Source organism: Pestalotiopsis fici (genome assembly GCF_000516985.1).
Source record: "Pestalotiopsis fici W106-1 unplaced genomic scaffold PFICI_Scf_12, whole genome shotgun sequence".
NCBI classification, from domain to species: Eukaryota; Fungi; Ascomycota; class Sordariomycetes; order Amphisphaeriales; family Sporocadaceae; genus Pestalotiopsis; species Pestalotiopsis fici.
The window spans coordinates 1,533,934-1,549,579 of record NW_006917102.1 but is presented as its reverse complement, the minus strand read 5'-3'; the positions used below and the strand labels follow the sequence as shown (position 1 = coordinate 1,549,579).

Below are 15,646 nucleotides of genomic sequence, written 5' to 3'. Positions count from 1 at the left end.
GAGAAACACAAAGGTAATAGTGAATTGGGAACACGGCGGAATGTATAATCTGCATCCCTTAGGTGGATAAGCGTCAAGGCGAAGATTAATGGTGAATAGTACTCAGTATATAGTTCAAAGATCGAAAGCATTTCCCCTTTGGAATATGCCGCAGGCCGTATTCAGCTTCGCCGCCACCCAGCATCGTGGGCCACGGACCGTTTATTTCGACCCACCACGTACACGTAAATATGGCTCTGTTACCCCGCAAGCTCTGCTTATGTCCGTGATCCATTTTCTTAACTCAATCTAAAGCTTGCATCTTTTTCCAAGCCTAGTTCAATACTCCTGCGAGGTGGACCAACAGGCATCGTCCGTCGGTTGAGAAGCCTTCGCCCGTTGCCCATCATGTCGGTCGACGTGCTGTCGTTGGCTTGCAATATCATGGCCGTGATCGACTCGGGTCAAAAGTTCTACCAGACCTTTCGCGACATCTACGAAAACGGAAAGCCAGACGCGTCCGCAGAGTCGAAAGCAAGTGAACTCCTCCATTTGACTGATAGGCTTGCGGCGTCGGAGAAAAAGGCCCTCCAGTCAAATGCGGTCCCGGAAGATGGTCAACTATCCCAGGTCGCCAAACAATGTGCCGAAGTTGCCACAAAGCTCCATGACGAAATAGAGAAGCTCGCTCCCTCCGAATCGTCCTCTCGGGTTGGAAAATTCTTTCGTTCTCTCAAGGCCGCAGCGAAACGCAATTGGCGACACAGCCGCATTGAACAACTGAACGAATCGCTTGAGGACTGCCAAGATATAATGCAAACCACTATCCTTGTTGAGATGTACATGTCCGGCGAAGCGGAAAGGGTGACGCAGCTGGGGCATTTCGCGAGACTCGAAACTATGGTGCAAAATTTTGCCCTTGCTGTTTCGAAGCACGAACTACAAATGTCCCAGCTTTTGGACAGTCGGTCGCTTCACCAAGAAACACAGGCAGTGGTCCATGACGAAGTGACAGCTCTAAGAGAAGCGCAGCTCTTGGATGCAGACTTGGCGCGACTGAAAGCCAGTCTCAAATTTCCTGGACTCAATCAGCGATTCAACGGCGTCGCCAAGGGCCATGAGAAATCATTTCAATGGCTCATGGGTAATGCCATGGAAACAGTCACACACAACACCGAGCACGACGAGGCCAAAGACGGCAGCGCACAAGAGCCCAGATACATTCGAGAGTCACGCAATGAGACGTTTAACGATTTCAGACAGTGGCTGATATCGGAACCGAGCTCCAAGTTGTATTGGATCAGTGGAAAGCCAGGCGCCGGTAAGAGCACGTTGATGAAGTCTCTTTTCGAGCAGATGCAAGACATCAAGCAGGGTAGTGACGAGAATGCAACAGAGGAGTCACGCCTGGTGATTCATCATTTCTTCTGGCTCGGGGCATCCAATAGGCGTTCGCGGCAGAACGATATGGAAGGCATGTATATGTCGCTTCTACGCCAGCTCTTGGACTATGAAGTACAAGATGGGGTATCTCTTGCCACTATGCTTTTGCAATCAGCCCCTCACCTACGCCAAATGGATTCCGATGCCGACTGGAGTTTCGAGGACTTGAAAGGAACCACGCTGATGGCTTTGAATACTCTCGGCAACCGATACTCGATCTATATTCTGCTAGACGCACTGGATGAGCACCTTCCAATACCGCAACATGATCAGTTGTTGGCAGCCATTGGAGAGCTTGAGAAGATAACTAATGTTCGACTTGTAGTGACAAGTCGGAGGGAGCGAATCTTTGAGCAGCATCTGGCTTATTCCAGGCAGCTACGACTTCATACGTTAACGGCACCAGATATTCATCATTTTGCCTTAGATTCCTTGCGAGAGCATGTGCACCGGGCTTTTCAAGAATCTCAAGATGATTCTGCAATCAAGTTTCTGAACCAAACTGTCGAAACGATTGTCTGAAAAGCTGAAGGTGTCTTTCTCTGGGCTCGCCTAGCTGTGGAAAGCGTCAAAAGTGGTTTAATCGACGACAATACCCCAAGTGAACTGAGAGAACGTCTCGAAGATATGCCTACAGAGCTGTCTGAATATTTCAAATCTATCTGGAAACGGTTGGGGGACGATGGAAAGAGATACAAAACCAAGGCTGCCAATATCTTCTTGCTCCTTTTGTCCTACGGGGCGTTTGAAGATCATTTCTTGGTCAATGGAGGTCTCGATTGCCTGTCTTTAAGCCTGGCTTTAACACCGGACACTGCTCATACGCTCATAATTGGGGTGGACAATATTCGGCTAGCATCTCTCCTTGAGATGTCTCAACGTGCCGAAAAAATGGTCTTATCGCATTGCGCTGGGCTAGTTGAGCTGCTGGATTTGGTCGAGGGACCATTTGAAGACTGTGTTTACTCCAGGGCCCAAGTGACGAGTGCTACAAGGGAATGTCGATCCATACACAGAACGGCAAGAGACTTCTTCGCCGATACACCAGAAGGAAAAGATCTCCTTGACTCTAACAACATTGGTGTCGATGGTCCCGACTTCCACCTGGTGCAGGCCTTTTTAGCCCGTTCAGTCGCCTTCAGGAAATCAGAACATACCGGCTTTCCATCCATGGCTCTAAGAAGTATAGACATCATCGACTTCTTCCGACTACTCGGATCATCGCGTTTTACCATCCAGCAGCGATATTTCCTAATTGATCTGTGTCACAAAGTCTTCTATCGGTTCTCGGGTCACCCAGGCAACCCTTTTTTTGAAGGATGGACAGTTGTCGAGTCTTTCCATCACATTCGACCTTTTATTAGTGAAGCAGCATGTTGGGGCCATAGCGACTATGCAGCTCAGTTGATGAAAGACCAAGCCATCGGCGGACGTATCTTCTCTCCCGAGGCCTGCGACATGGTCTTGAAAGAGAGTTTGATGGGGGGTATTTCCTATCGCGCTAATACGAACTCGCTCTCGTTCGCGAGCCTACTCACTTTTGATTCAATGTTTGGGTCTGCTGATAAGCTCAATATTCGTCTCCCACTTGCTTGTTTTGGACGACACAAAGGTTATGCCGCCGAAGTCGCCAGCTCTCGTAATATATATTCGACTTCGCAAATGATCTTGGGAGTCGTGTTGGTCGCGTACCATCGTGGTTGGACTATGGACCGACATGGAGGCGAAAATATTCTCTATCTCCTAAAATCCCTAGCTACCCCGGATGAGCGTCTTCTTGAGAACATTTTATGCATATGCTCACTGAGTTATGTGACTCCCGAGTTCGCAGTAGTGAAGTTTCACTTTCCTTTCATGATAATGCCGGGTACCAAAGGGGCGTCGGGTTGGGGTGGCGATCAGCAGGAGGGAGTTCATTTGGTGTTCGAAACTAGCCCACTCTGGTTGATACAGTATCTGAACAAAAAGAACGTTTGGCGTGACACGAGGGAATCCGTCATTTTCTCGCACGGTCTGAAAGAGTTTGTCCGCTTGCACGACCAAAGCGGTCGAAGATTGCAAAAGCCACGACCTATTCTACTGTTCGAATACACTGACAGCATGACATTGATGGGGTCAGAGCACACAATGATCCCCATGCCAACAGAACTGAAAAGAGTACCACCTGAAGCGGGTCGTGATTTGAGCGAGATACTGGGCATGCTCTACGATGACGACCAGGAAGACGTCAGCTACGCCTTGTGGGATCGGGCGTGGGGAGTGTGGACAGATCCCTCAACAGAGCGAATAGGGACGGAGAGGGTTGAAGAAATTCTTGAAGATCATGGAATTCTGTGCTCAGAAGAAGAGAAGAGAAGGCTTTTGGCGATGTGTAACATCCAGGCGTGGCGCGAAGGCGCAGATAGCCCCGAGGAAACACAAGGCCGATTTGTGGTTCCTCCAAAAGGGGCTTCTAAAGAGCAAGAGGCGTTGAGCCATCTTACAATGCGATTCGTCCGATAGAGCAATGTGATGACTCTCGTCGGGGTTCACGTCACGGCGGGGCTAGGACAAAGTACTCCAGATACCTGGACGCTGGGGACTACCCACTAGGGGCGAATCCCTCCAACTTGTGCTCGAAACCTCATCTTGCTCTAGGTGACAGCTTCCCTTGAGGTCACCTCGACCCCAAGGCCGGCGATCACCTCGAAGCCACGTTGAGCATCTTGCATAGCACAGAGTATGGCGCGCATACACATTACTTTGGTGCGCACAGAGTCAATAAACTTCTAATAATGGTGCCACATCTTTCACAATAGTGACTACCGCGCTAGACGGTGGGGCATTGGGGGTAGCCTCGGGGTGCGAAGGTATCAGCTACCTAGGCCTGATAACCCGCCGGAGAGCATCACCGAAGCCGTGCCCGCGGCCTTAGTGGCCTGAGGTCTTTGAGCTTGGAAATGAGAACCTCTCTCGGAATGACATCTCGACCCGGCCACGCGCTCTTACCTAGTGAGATGAAAGCCCGCAACCTATATACGCCTGTTTAGTCTGCTGCATCGAAGCCTACGAACCCGAACGCCGGGACATACATCCAGCATTCGGCACATCGCCTAATGGTGTCTGGTAGATTGGATGGCCTTAGAAGGGATTGCTTGCCATGGTGAAGATGTGCGACGAGCGGAGATGCTCCGTTATCTCGGATTTTCGGACTTAGAGTAGAGTTGCATTCGATCTACTGCCCAAGTGGTGACGAAGGCGAAATTATGCAGCAAGGGTCCGCGGCGCGGTATCTCTCATTTAATGAGTATCTCGGTCAATGTTTACAAGCCCATTTAGTCACTCGTTTGCTGACAAGAAAAGCCATTGCTACCTCTTCAGCAGGCTGTCTCTTTTTCTTTTTCGCCTTGAATTCGACGGGAAAAGCGACCCATTCATCTGCAACATGAAAATCTGGACCCTTCACATGGCGGTAGCCGTCGCATGCGGCCAGGCTCTTGACACGATCCAATATGGTGCATTGTAAGGCTCTCTGAACGTATGACCCAGACACCCACTTATCTTTATGTAGTCTGCAGACCGCTACCTACTCGGTCGCCAACCAATTGGGATATTTTGTGGCCAACGGACTCAATGTGGTCTACAACCAGGTCCCGAATAGCACCGCAGCATTCCAGTCAATTCTCAGTGGGCAATACGATATCCTTACGGCAACGGTTGACAATGCCCTCAACTATCGCTTTAACCAAGCACAGAATGTGACGGTGCTCGGTCAACTCGATCAGGGTCCGGATCTCGTTCTAGCGTCAGTCCCGAACATTACCGACATCAGTCAGTTGAAGGGCAAACCTATCATCGTGGATTCGCCGTCCAGCGGCTATGCATATCTGCTTCAAAACTCACTCGCGGCCAATGGTTTGTTTCTGAACGCCAGTGACTACTATTTCATGGTACGTCGACTCCACGAGGTCATGAGATACTGAGTCTAACTTTTGTGCTCAGACTGTGGGTGGCACGGCAGCCAGATACTCGGCGCTTGTCAACGGAGTGCTTCCCAACGGAACAGTCGTCTATGCAACAATCCTCACCTATCCATTCACGGTCGAGGGGGAAGCTTTGCCCCAGGGGAGTGCTCCTAACATTCTGGCCCGAATCTCGGATACTGTCGCTCCCATTACCTCAAGCGCATTCACTGTCGGCGAGGCCAACATTGAGGACCCGAGTGAGTCTTCATTAGTGGTACGCTTCTTAGCGGCCATGTATGGAGCAAATCAGTTTCTCCAGAACTCTGCCAACTCGGCCTGCTCCATTGGCGCGATTGAAGCCCAGCTTGGCCTCTCCCAAGACGTCGCCACGACCGAGTACGCGTCCGTTGTCAACAGTCTGACCGGAGAGATATCGCCCGGTGGTAATTTTACCGTAAGTCAGGAGGGCATCATGAATGACTTTGCGATTAGGCAGAAATTTGGCGGATTTGCCAGTCTGCCCGCCAATTTTGATGTTGACGAGGCACTTGCACCTGGGCCCGGAAAACTCATTGACTACACACTGAGGGATGCCGCCGTCGCCCTTTTCCTCCAAAATCCTTACTACTCAAATTGTACATTGGGAGACAATTGAGAAATGAGCTTTGATAGGACCGCGACGGAATTGGCTTTCCACCACCGCTGTACTCCCACAGTTCAACAAAACATTCGCTACTCTGTCTCTTTTTAGTGAAGCAATTTGACAATCTGTATCATTATCAACCACAGGTTAAAATCTCGCAACTATATCAGCGGGGTGCAAAATGCAACCCATCAGCTGTGATTACCAAGAAATACGAACCCGAAAGGCTGGGTGGCGGTTTCTATCTTAAAAGCCACGCTATAACAAGGGCCCTATACGGAGCAGGGATGCGCTCCAGGATTTGCCAAATTACTCAACCTACGCACAGACACTGATCCACCGGACAAAATACATCGATTGTCTCTCGCAGCCAGTTCTCCCGGTAACCGAACTCACGATATCTATACAGCGCTTGACGGTGCTGTCGATCGTGGAAAGGCCAGCTACGTGCTTCACTTAGTGTTCCTCGGACGGTATGTTTTGTGCATGGGGTGCCTCGCGTTACGAATACGGTATGGAAAACCTCTTCCCCAGCACGCCCACACCACCCTTGAAAGTTCCTAGGATACATTGAAGACCTGAGTAGGTACTTACTGCGACAGCAGGGCATAGCCCGTTATGGCACGAATGTACCAACTCAAAGTGTACCGAGCAATTGGTCCGCAACAAGATAGACAGAGTCGCTCTGCTCTCCAAAAAGGATTATGTGCGCACGCGCGGAATAGGCATTGGGCAACCGTGTTTCCTAAGTGTTTACAAGGTTCTCCTTCTGTGCAGCGTCGTTTTCTACCCCATTTTGTACTTTATTCCATACCAATCCAGAAAGCTTCAAGGGTCGGGTTACCGGGAGCGTTGCGAGGTTCCATCGTGGATGTGCCCAATCGACTCAAGCTGGCGGAATTACGAGTGAAACCGACACAGCAGGGCACCTTCGAGTCTCATGATCCTGATTTGACCAAAGTGGGTGGTCGACTTCCCAATGGGCTGGAAACCACACCCTTTTCCTCTGCTTGGGACTCGTCGTTTGCGGAAAGGATGCCGAGATTTCTGATATAGGCAGCATGCAGCCACATTTTGTGCTCCCAGTCCTGGCAGACAGTTGTGAACTTGGTCATCCAATCTTGCAAAGACTGTCATCTCGTTAGCTCTTCGATACCATTCGTTCTGGGAAACCCTGAGACATGGAGGTCATACACGCTACCTCTTTGCTCGGGCGAGATGCCATTGACGATGGAGTGTTGAATCCTGTCGGCAACAGCTTGCGTGTCCGCTCAATCATATTCGTCTGTATCTCTTTCGCCTTTGTCCTACTGAGACTCTCGACGCGATACAACTATGGGAGGATGATCGGAGCAGACGATGCTTTCATCGTCGGAGCACTCGTACGGCAGTCCTTTTTCTTTTTTTTTTTTTCAACGCACAACACGACCGTTGGTTTGCATGAAGAGATTCTTAACCTGTTGTGGTACAGATCCTTTCTATTTGTATGACCGTGACATACAACGGAGGTATGTGCACAGTCTTGAGCGTCTCATCTGATTCCTTTTTGCTAAACAGTTGCTTATCTGCATGCACAGAGGCTCTAAATGGATTTGGGCTCCATACGAGCCAGGTGAGCAGCGAGCACAAGATCTTGGCGTTCAAGGTGGGTTTTGATGTTACCATATGGATTTATCTCAACTTAATTTGGGGGCTGATTCACATGCGTAGTGGTTCTTTGCGGCGCAAATCTTGTACAAGGCTGCGACTTGCTTGACGAAACTTTCAATCTGTTGCTTGTACCTACGAATCTTCCCCGACAAATGGTTCCGAAGAGGTGTCTGGTTGACAATGGGGATCACCGTCGCTTACACGATCGTATCGATATTCATAACAATTTTCTCTTGCCGTCCAATTGAGAAGGCCTGGGTCAAGTCGATGGCTGGTACTTGTCTAGATTCGCGGTCCATTTGGTATGGTAGGTACACCAGTCTGGCAAACAAGCCATCGCCCTAATATGAGCTACAGTGATAGACAAAGCTGATTCCACTCCACAGGAACTTCTATCATGGTCATTATGACTGATCTGATGATCATCATCCTTCCCATCAATCAAACTCGCCGACTCCAGCTCCCGCTCGCCCAGAAACTCATGCTGGTTGCCCTGTTCAGTCTTGGACTGTTTGTCGTTGCTTGCACAGTGGTCCGGATGGTATCGGTTTCGCCCCAAACTACAGCGACGGACCAGATTTGTTAGTCATGTAGACATTAATCTCATTTCGACGAAGCGCTCATACGATTCGCAGATTATCAGGCCATTAGCAACAGTTGGACTTTTGTCGAAACAAACGTTGGCATCATCTGCGCTTGTAGGTCCTGCCGTTTTATTCGAAGTCTGGAGTAATGAAGTTGACATAAGAATCAAGGTTTACCCGTGGTTCGAATTCCGATAACGCACTTGTTCCGTCATGTCGGCCAAACAACGAGAGGAACAACCAAAAACAGTGCTCATTCTCAGAGCGACTTTGCACTGCAGACTATTGGCCAAACTCCATCCCGCAGCCACGTATCAAAAGACCGGGAGAAGAACAGCAGCGTCGAAGAGCTGATTGAGGCGCAGAATTTCAAGAAGGAGAATAGATTGAAGATGTACCACGCGTCGACAAATTCAATCGCTCCTAGCAACGCTGAAAGCAGGTATAATTAAGATGAACTTCAACGTTCGACGTGAGCAGTTTCAGCCAACTTCCCCCACACACTGCCGAGCTATGCCCTTATTACCCAATATCTTGTGATCCTTTAAATCTTCGATATCGCCCCGGATCGAGCCTTCGGGTGTTCGGTTTCCCACTTTGCCTTGAGTGCAGCCGCCTGTTGCGACTGGATAGTGAATCCTTCGTACAGACGCGCCCAACCCCCGCCCAGGTTGTGGATGTTGATGGGACGGCCCGTAGTAGCGTTCATGTAGGTGAACGAACCCTTGACCTCAGCGACGATGGCTTGCTGGTTCAGTGAGAAGAGAATGGTCGTGCCATGGTTTCGTGTTGGCTCAATGAGGTCCTGACGATAGGCAACAATGAGCTGTCCTTATATTTAGTGGACAAAGTCATGATCAAACGGTAGATTCCAAAGAAGTCGGGACATACCGAAGCGGGATACTTGACCTGCCTGCGGATATCCAAGTCATATTTGCGGATCGCAGGAACAACGGATTTCGCATGAATCATGTCATCGTATTCTTGCTGGCTGAGGAACTCGTCGTAGCTTTCCATTACGCGATGGAAACATGTACCTAGAAAGTGCATGTACTGTGATTGCATGACATGGCCGAAGGGGTCTTGGTCTTCAGCCCAGAGGACACCTCGCTCCACCATGGTCTCGGGGTTGAATCCCAATGGCCTCGAGGGTCGACAAGGCGCTGGTTCGCAGAGTTGCGTAGGGGTCAGTGTTCCCCAGTGTTGGGATGCGGGCCTGGGGCGCCAGCATGTGAGTAAGGCGAGTTATACGCCGACTTTGCAAGTCGAGACTTGGTGGCAGTGGGTTTAATGTCCGGCATAGTCAGCACGGGATGTGATATCCGACTTTATAATAATACGAAGAATGAATAAGGCTGTAGTTTGATTTTGTTATTTATGATGCAGTATGATCTCAGGCATGACTTGGGTGGTCAACGAACGGGGGCTCGTGCTATCCATGCATGCTGGATATTGGTGCCTCACCTTGTGCATTATCTACTCCTTAATTGAGCACCCCCGGTCGCTGATAATTGAACCCTGCACATAAGCAAAGTGGAATTGTAGGCTTGAGGTCTCTGTATTTTCTATGTATCGTCAGTCGTTTTGGAGCTCGGCGCTTACGGATTACTTTTCGGAAACCAATAAGATTTCCTTACGCCTGAGGTCAATCGGGTTTGTCGAGGATAACGAATTAATTTAGTATGACCGTCCCAGCTTGCCAGAAACAGGCGTGGATAACCTGGCCGAGCGCAACTTTGCGGAAGTTATTGCAGATGTCGCTATCGTGTTTTCATTTGCCAGGAACATGCGCAAAAAGACCGTGACTTATCCATCACATAGCAATATTTAACATCTTCTTTACTGCTAGATTGTGCTCTCAGCTATAGCTTGTTATGATTATGAGGTCGGTTCAAACATTAGTAGAGCGGCCAATGGCCTCCGGCAAGCAGAGGGCTTGCCAATAATGTTCCCGCTTGAAGGCCAAATGCACGCATACCAATCCCAGTTGTCAAAGGTGTAGAGATACGCGCTCGTTCAATCCTGTTCGCGTCAAAAACCTCCGAGCGAGCGACCAAGAACATGTACAGATGTCAAAGGATGTTTGGTATCAATGCATCATGTGAGCTGCATTTATCCCATTTTCTCGACCTTTCTCTGTGTTCTATATCGAATCATTGTTTATTATAATATGATTATGTAAAAATCAATTCCCGTCCCATACGACCATAGATACTTGAAAACTTGGCATCCCGTTCGCTCTGCCCTAAATAAGCCAGTGATCGCTGGATCAGTACTCAGGTGGATGACCACTGAGGAATCCCCGGTGTTGTATGTTTTTATAATCTTTTTTTATTTGGATTGGTTTTATCATTTTAAACCCTTCGGTGCTCGAATCTTTTTAGTGTGACCGTCGCCGTAGGTGTCGCCGTGTAACGTTACGGTTAATAAAGGATTCAAGATGTAGTCGTACTCGTGCTACGCTTTTATGAAAACGCCTCCCAAGCTTATTAACTAATAGCTAATACATGTAATATTCGAAAAAAAAAAAGAAATAAGAAATAAACAGCGTTATATTGATGAATAATATTATTGTATTATAAAGCCAAAAAAGATATGTCCCTATAGTTAACTATATAAGGGTAAGCCTCCCTGGTTTAAACTGCTCAAGACATGGTTCGAAATCCTCTAACAAGTCCTCGCATAAGTATGTCCCGTACTCATCATCGGAATGGCTAGGATCACGATGATATTCCATATATATGAACGCCCCAACTCGTTCAAAGACATTCATGTCCTGACATGGTCGAATAAGCAGTGCTTGGAAATTTTGAGGACTCTCCCTCTTCGCAACCAGCATCATTCGTATCTCGTGCAGGCTGATCTCTGTTCCCCAGCCATCATCGATTATGAACGTCCCAATACGCTCGTTTTCGTCCTGTAAGCTGGCAACATTCCATTCATCCAGAAACGACTTTATCTGCTCTCCTGACACGTCTTCAGGACAATTTGATAGCAAAACGTCTTTGAGCATTGCGACTGGGGCGTTCAGCTCTAAGTGTGCGCAGGCCGTCTCATTTTCATCAGAACCCATAAAATGAGGAACAATATCCACAACCTGTATTAGTGATTCCCACCCAGGCTGCCGCGTTTTCTCGTCCCACGTCACGAGTCCATCTCGACTAGCCCAGGACCAACTAGGGGCACGGTATTCATTCTTATGGCACTTGGAAGGCAAACCTGACCATGAGTGCCAGAGAAGCCCTCGATGAAGATCAGTCCTCCAGAGACCATAGATATACGTGTCGTCAATCATTTCTTTGAAACTTGCAGCCAGCCCGTCCATCGCCGGTAGCTTGTCTGACAGAGCTGTCAGGTTTCTGCGAGTATATGTTTCAACTGCGCCATACCAATACGAAAGATAAGTCTCTTTTTTTAAGACTTTTTCGGTCGCTGAAATAACCTTTGACTCGGAGATAAGCATAGAGAGCACATCGTGCTTTGGCAGTTTATGGCCCGGGCTCTCAAGTTTCTGCGATACAGCACATTCGCAGTAGATAACGTCCTTTGTGAAGTACAATATCCGCGTAGAGAGAAGCGCCTCCTGTAGAGTCCATCCTCTAGTTGCCCAGCGGCAAGTCCGCAAAAACTTGTCGATGCTTGTCTCAGGAGGGTACCTCAGGTAAATGTCGCCGGATTTATCTGAAAGAGTACTCGAATGAAATGATTGAAGCTCTTTGAAAGCATATTTCGAAGTCCATCGATAGGACGAATGTCGATTTAAAAATCCGTCAAAGGATGATTCAGAAGTCGCAGCTGCGATGGTCACAAGAGCGTTGCCGTAAATCTCAGACATCAGCAGTGCTTCCTTTGTCCAGTCTTTAGAATCATCCTGAATAATGCAGATAGCATCTATCCAGATGTAGTCGATACCAAGAGCACGGGCCGTTCGCACGGCATCCTGGAGAGTGTTCGGAAGCTCGCTCAATGAGAAACCAAGCATTCTCGGGGCTAGGTTGCTTCTCGTAGTTAGGAAGCCGTTCTCTTCATTCGGAATTGATCCCCAACAATAACTCAACGCTGCGTAGCCTCCGCCAACGATCTTTTCGCTCGTGAGTTGTAGGATATCATTTTTGATTTTCAAGATGCGAGTCGGAGTATATCCTTGTAGCTTGGATTTGCAGATGTGGTGATCACGCTGGCATGTCAGAAGCCACTGCTTGATAGATTTCACATTGTTCATTGAGAGTGGATCACTAAGGGGCAAAGATGGCTCTAAACCACTTTATTAGAACTGACCATGATAACTTCAATACAAATACATACCTTCAAACATCTGGATAGCGATTTGGTATTTGATGTCTCGTCTTCCTACATCGGCTTGAAAACCCGGCGCTTCGACAAGTATTGTTTGATGTCGGCTACGTCTATATAGTGATAGTGACGATTTCTGATAGCAATCCTCATCGACTTGGGCTGTCAACAGCATTCGCCCAGATTCCGGGGGGGAAGCGGAATCCAGCCCCTGCCTGTGGTACTCCTCCAGCAAACTGGATCTGATGAAGCGGCAGAGGCTGCAGCCATGTGCAGCCCGGTCTGCCATCTTTGGGAGGTTCGGAAAAGTATCTGCGTATTCTTGGCGGATGAAGTGATTTGAAGCTATCAACCCAAGTGCGTCCTCCTCATTATAGTCTTTGGCGATGATCCGGATCTGGAACTTTGCGCATTGCGAACACAGAAGATGCTTTTGGGAAGGATCGATGACAAGGCTGATTGTTGCCATCAAGCCATGCTTGTCGGGATATGCGGTGAAGGACTCTCTCATCATTGGAAGTTGCTAGTGTGGTAAATTTCAACCACACGACTGCAGGCCAGGAAAATATAGAGGAAAGAAAGGAAAGAGGTAGAGAAGACCTGGGGGGCGCCTCTCACTCTTGATGATAAATCATCTACAGGCAAATCCGAGGTGGAGAAAAGCTTCGCAAAAGTCCATAATTGTTTATGCATTATTGCGGCACAGCAATGTCTGGTACTGTAAGTAGAAAAAACGCCTTACCTGTAGGGTGTGGAGGTTATTCCAGATTGTTGACCTACCAGAAGTTCCCTGCTGCTGCCTGGTCTCCAAATTCGTGACTCACCTAGAAACTTCGGCAGTTCCACTTACCCTAATTAGAATGGGACACCTCTGGGTTAGACAGCATGCACCACGGCCAGCCGCAGAAACATTGGAAGGATTGGATGCTGATTAACAGTGACTTTGAGGAAATTTTTATGGTGAAAAGAAGGGAGAGGAAACGGGCATGTCGCTCAGCAAGATTCATTCCCCAGCGTAGCTCGATCAACGACCCCAGTGCAGCAGCCTAATAATCCATGCAATCCGCGGGCGTTTGGCTCTTCTGATACAATGTTGGGTGGCGCGGCGTTATGAAGTGGCAATTAAGAAACCAATATATTATGGTATGAGTACGTGGTTATTGACCGTCGGGATGCGTTTTGAACGGATGGCGGGATTTGGAGCTTAGCGTGGTGGGAAGGCGACATGTTTCCGTGTCACAGGCTATTACGAAAGTGGCTCTTTTTCGCCAGGTAGACATGTCCTGTGATCGCCGGATCAGTACTCAGGTGGGTGACCACTGGGGAATCCCTGGTGTTGTATGTATTTTTGTTATTGTGTATCCCTTTTTATTTTTATTTTTAAAAATCCTCATTGTTCAATTTGAAGTAAATCAGGGTTAAACAGGATGCAAATGTGATGGAGCTGCACTTTCATATGCCCTTGTGGCTGGCCGCCCCCACCCCCACTGTTAAATAGCAGGTTATTTAAGCAGTTTCCGGTGTCACTAAAACGTTGGATCGGCAGATTAGTTAATATGTATATAGAAAATACCCCTTATATCGTACATGTGGTAAAGTCCCATTATGAGGGCATTCACCGTGATATTAGTCACGGAATTTAATAATCATCTGCAAGTCCAAGGCTGTTGGGTATATTTACGTGCTCTAGGATCTGCGTTACGCAATAACAAATCTTGTAGCAGCTGTCTTTTCACTGGGGTTAAATTTATAATTGTCGAGTATATCACGTGCGATAGCATGGATAACTGGGTCACGCGCAAGAATCTTTGAATTGAACTACTCGAGATCTGGAGGTGACTCGGTTCTTGCCAAATACCACTACTAGAGAAAGACCACCAAAGCTAAAGAAAGAAAATGATCAAGCCAACAACATCTAAGCGAATTTGACAGAGTTCTGGGATCCTCTCTCGACGCAGCGACCGGTGTAGCGCTGGAGCTGGTGGGCAGTGCCAGTGCATGCACCACCATCGTATGCTGATAGGGTTTCTATGTTAGTCGGTGCGCCCGCTGCAGATTGGTTGATGGTCACCTACAGTAGGACTGCCAAAAGCCTCCAGTATTGTAGAAGAAGGCTCCAGTCTTGTCGTCCAGCGCGTAGCACCTGCCGGAGACAGGCGCAGCGTGGAAAAGAATGTTCCTGTCGTGGTTGCTGAATACCTTCATGTTAGCCATATGAGCATGTGGATCAGAACTGGGTGGTCACTCGCCAGTCGTCCAAAGTACGGTACTGGTTCAACTTGACGTTATCTCTGCCCTCCAGGGAGACGGCCTCGGGCATTGGCTCCGGTAAGGCAAGGGCCGGGATGGCAAGGGCGGCGGTGATCAGAAAGAACTTCATCTTGAAATTGGGATACAGAGAACTAATTGTAAAAGTCGAGTGTATATAGATTGCTGATTGGAGAGATGACGGATGGTGAGTTGAGTTGAGTTGATTGAGATGAGCTCGGCCTGAAAAATTCATGTCGCGCGACTCTTTATATACTTTTTTATGCAGCTTGACTGGAGAAAGAGAGACTTGGACGTGATCATAGCAATGATATTTTGCATGATCTAGAAATAGAAACAAGTCCTACAGTAATTGATCCTTATTCGCGATGATGCAGATCTCTTGTCATTCAATCTCTCTTCTTCGCCGAGCCATCGTATAATACGTAAGAGAGTCCTACGTCAGCCAGCCGTATATTATCCCGTCTTTGATTTATTGGCTCTATTCAAAAGTGGAAAAGACGCGCTCATGCTATCGTATAGCATCAATATACGCTCGTATATTATGTCTCACCTGGTGCAACCAAGTAAGGAAGTTGATCAGCATTGTGTGTTATGGCTTGCTTTCGCCCTACACTCGTATGTACCATTGTGCTGACATTTAATGAGGTTTTTGCGCATTCTGTTGCCTGAGTTCTGCTCGCCGAAAATATGGACTGATCCTCACTCCTTCAAGTCGAATTGTTGCCTGCCTTGGTGCAGTAGAATACCTATTCAAGTCCGCAGCCAGCGGTTAGGATGACGTTCTTTCGACTTTAAGCTCCATTATTGGAACAGGTTGTGGTAGAGTCCTGCAGATCTAT

The 15,646-nt window shown here is 48.2% G+C and overlaps 7 protein-coding genes across 7 annotated transcripts; 4 read left to right on the top strand and 3 right to left on the bottom strand.

Annotated features, from left to right (window-relative positions):
• Positions 1-387: 387 nt before the first annotated feature.
• On the top strand, positions 388-1,944 carry PFICI_14214 (uncharacterized protein; the record flags this gene model as incomplete). Its single annotated transcript, XM_007842795.1, has 1 exon — positions 388-1,944. One exon carries the CDS (start codon positions 388-390, stop codon positions 1,942-1,944), a length of 1,557 nt encoding a protein of 518 aa, XP_007840986.1.
• A 105-nt stretch (positions 1,945-2,049) lies between these two features.
• PFICI_14213 (uncharacterized protein) lies at positions 2,050-3,924 on the top strand (the record flags this gene model as incomplete). Its single annotated transcript, XM_007842794.1, has 1 exon — positions 2,050-3,924. The coding sequence occupies one exon, from the start codon at positions 2,050-2,052 to the stop codon at positions 3,922-3,924; it is 1,875 nt and encodes a 624-aa protein (XP_007840985.1).
• Positions 3,925-4,846: 922 nt separating this feature from the next.
• Positions 4,847-6,021, top strand: PFICI_14212 (uncharacterized protein; the record flags this gene model as incomplete). The annotated part of the gene is made up of 3 exons (XM_007842793.1): positions 4,847-4,923; positions 4,973-5,351; positions 5,404-6,021. The coding sequence occupies 3 exons, from the start codon at positions 4,847-4,849 to the stop codon at positions 6,019-6,021; spliced, it is 1,074 nt and encodes a 357-aa protein (XP_007840984.1).
• Positions 6,022-7,190: 1,169 nt separating this feature from the next.
• PFICI_14211 (uncharacterized protein) lies at positions 7,191-8,695 on the top strand (the record flags this gene model as incomplete). The annotated part of the gene is made up of 7 exons (XM_007842792.1): positions 7,191-7,391; positions 7,481-7,517; positions 7,587-7,654; positions 7,720-7,966; positions 8,046-8,240; positions 8,295-8,357; positions 8,415-8,695. The coding sequence occupies 7 exons, from the start codon at positions 7,191-7,193 to the stop codon at positions 8,693-8,695; spliced, it is 1,092 nt and encodes a 363-aa protein (XP_007840983.1).
• A 92-nt stretch (positions 8,696-8,787) lies between these two features.
• PFICI_14210 (uncharacterized protein) lies at positions 8,788-9,362 on the bottom strand (the record flags this gene model as incomplete). The annotated part of the gene is made up of 2 exons (XM_007842791.1): positions 8,788-9,069; positions 9,135-9,362. 2 exons carry the CDS (start codon positions 9,360-9,362, stop codon positions 8,788-8,790), a joined length of 510 nt encoding a protein of 169 aa, XP_007840982.1.
• Positions 9,363-10,854: 1,492 nt separating this feature from the next.
• PFICI_14209 (uncharacterized protein) lies at positions 10,855-13,047 on the bottom strand (the record flags this gene model as incomplete). The annotated part of the gene is made up of 2 exons (XM_007842790.1): positions 10,855-12,497; positions 12,549-13,047. The coding sequence occupies 2 exons, from the start codon at positions 13,045-13,047 to the stop codon at positions 10,855-10,857; spliced, it is 2,142 nt and encodes a 713-aa protein (XP_007840981.1).
• A 1,404-nt stretch (positions 13,048-14,451) lies between these two features.
• On the bottom strand, positions 14,452-14,916 carry PFICI_14208 (uncharacterized protein; the record flags this gene model as incomplete). Its single annotated transcript, XM_007842789.1, has 3 exons — positions 14,452-14,552; positions 14,612-14,727; positions 14,807-14,916. 3 exons carry the CDS (start codon positions 14,914-14,916, stop codon positions 14,452-14,454), a joined length of 327 nt encoding a protein of 108 aa, XP_007840980.1.
• Positions 14,917-15,646: the final 730 nt, after the last annotated feature.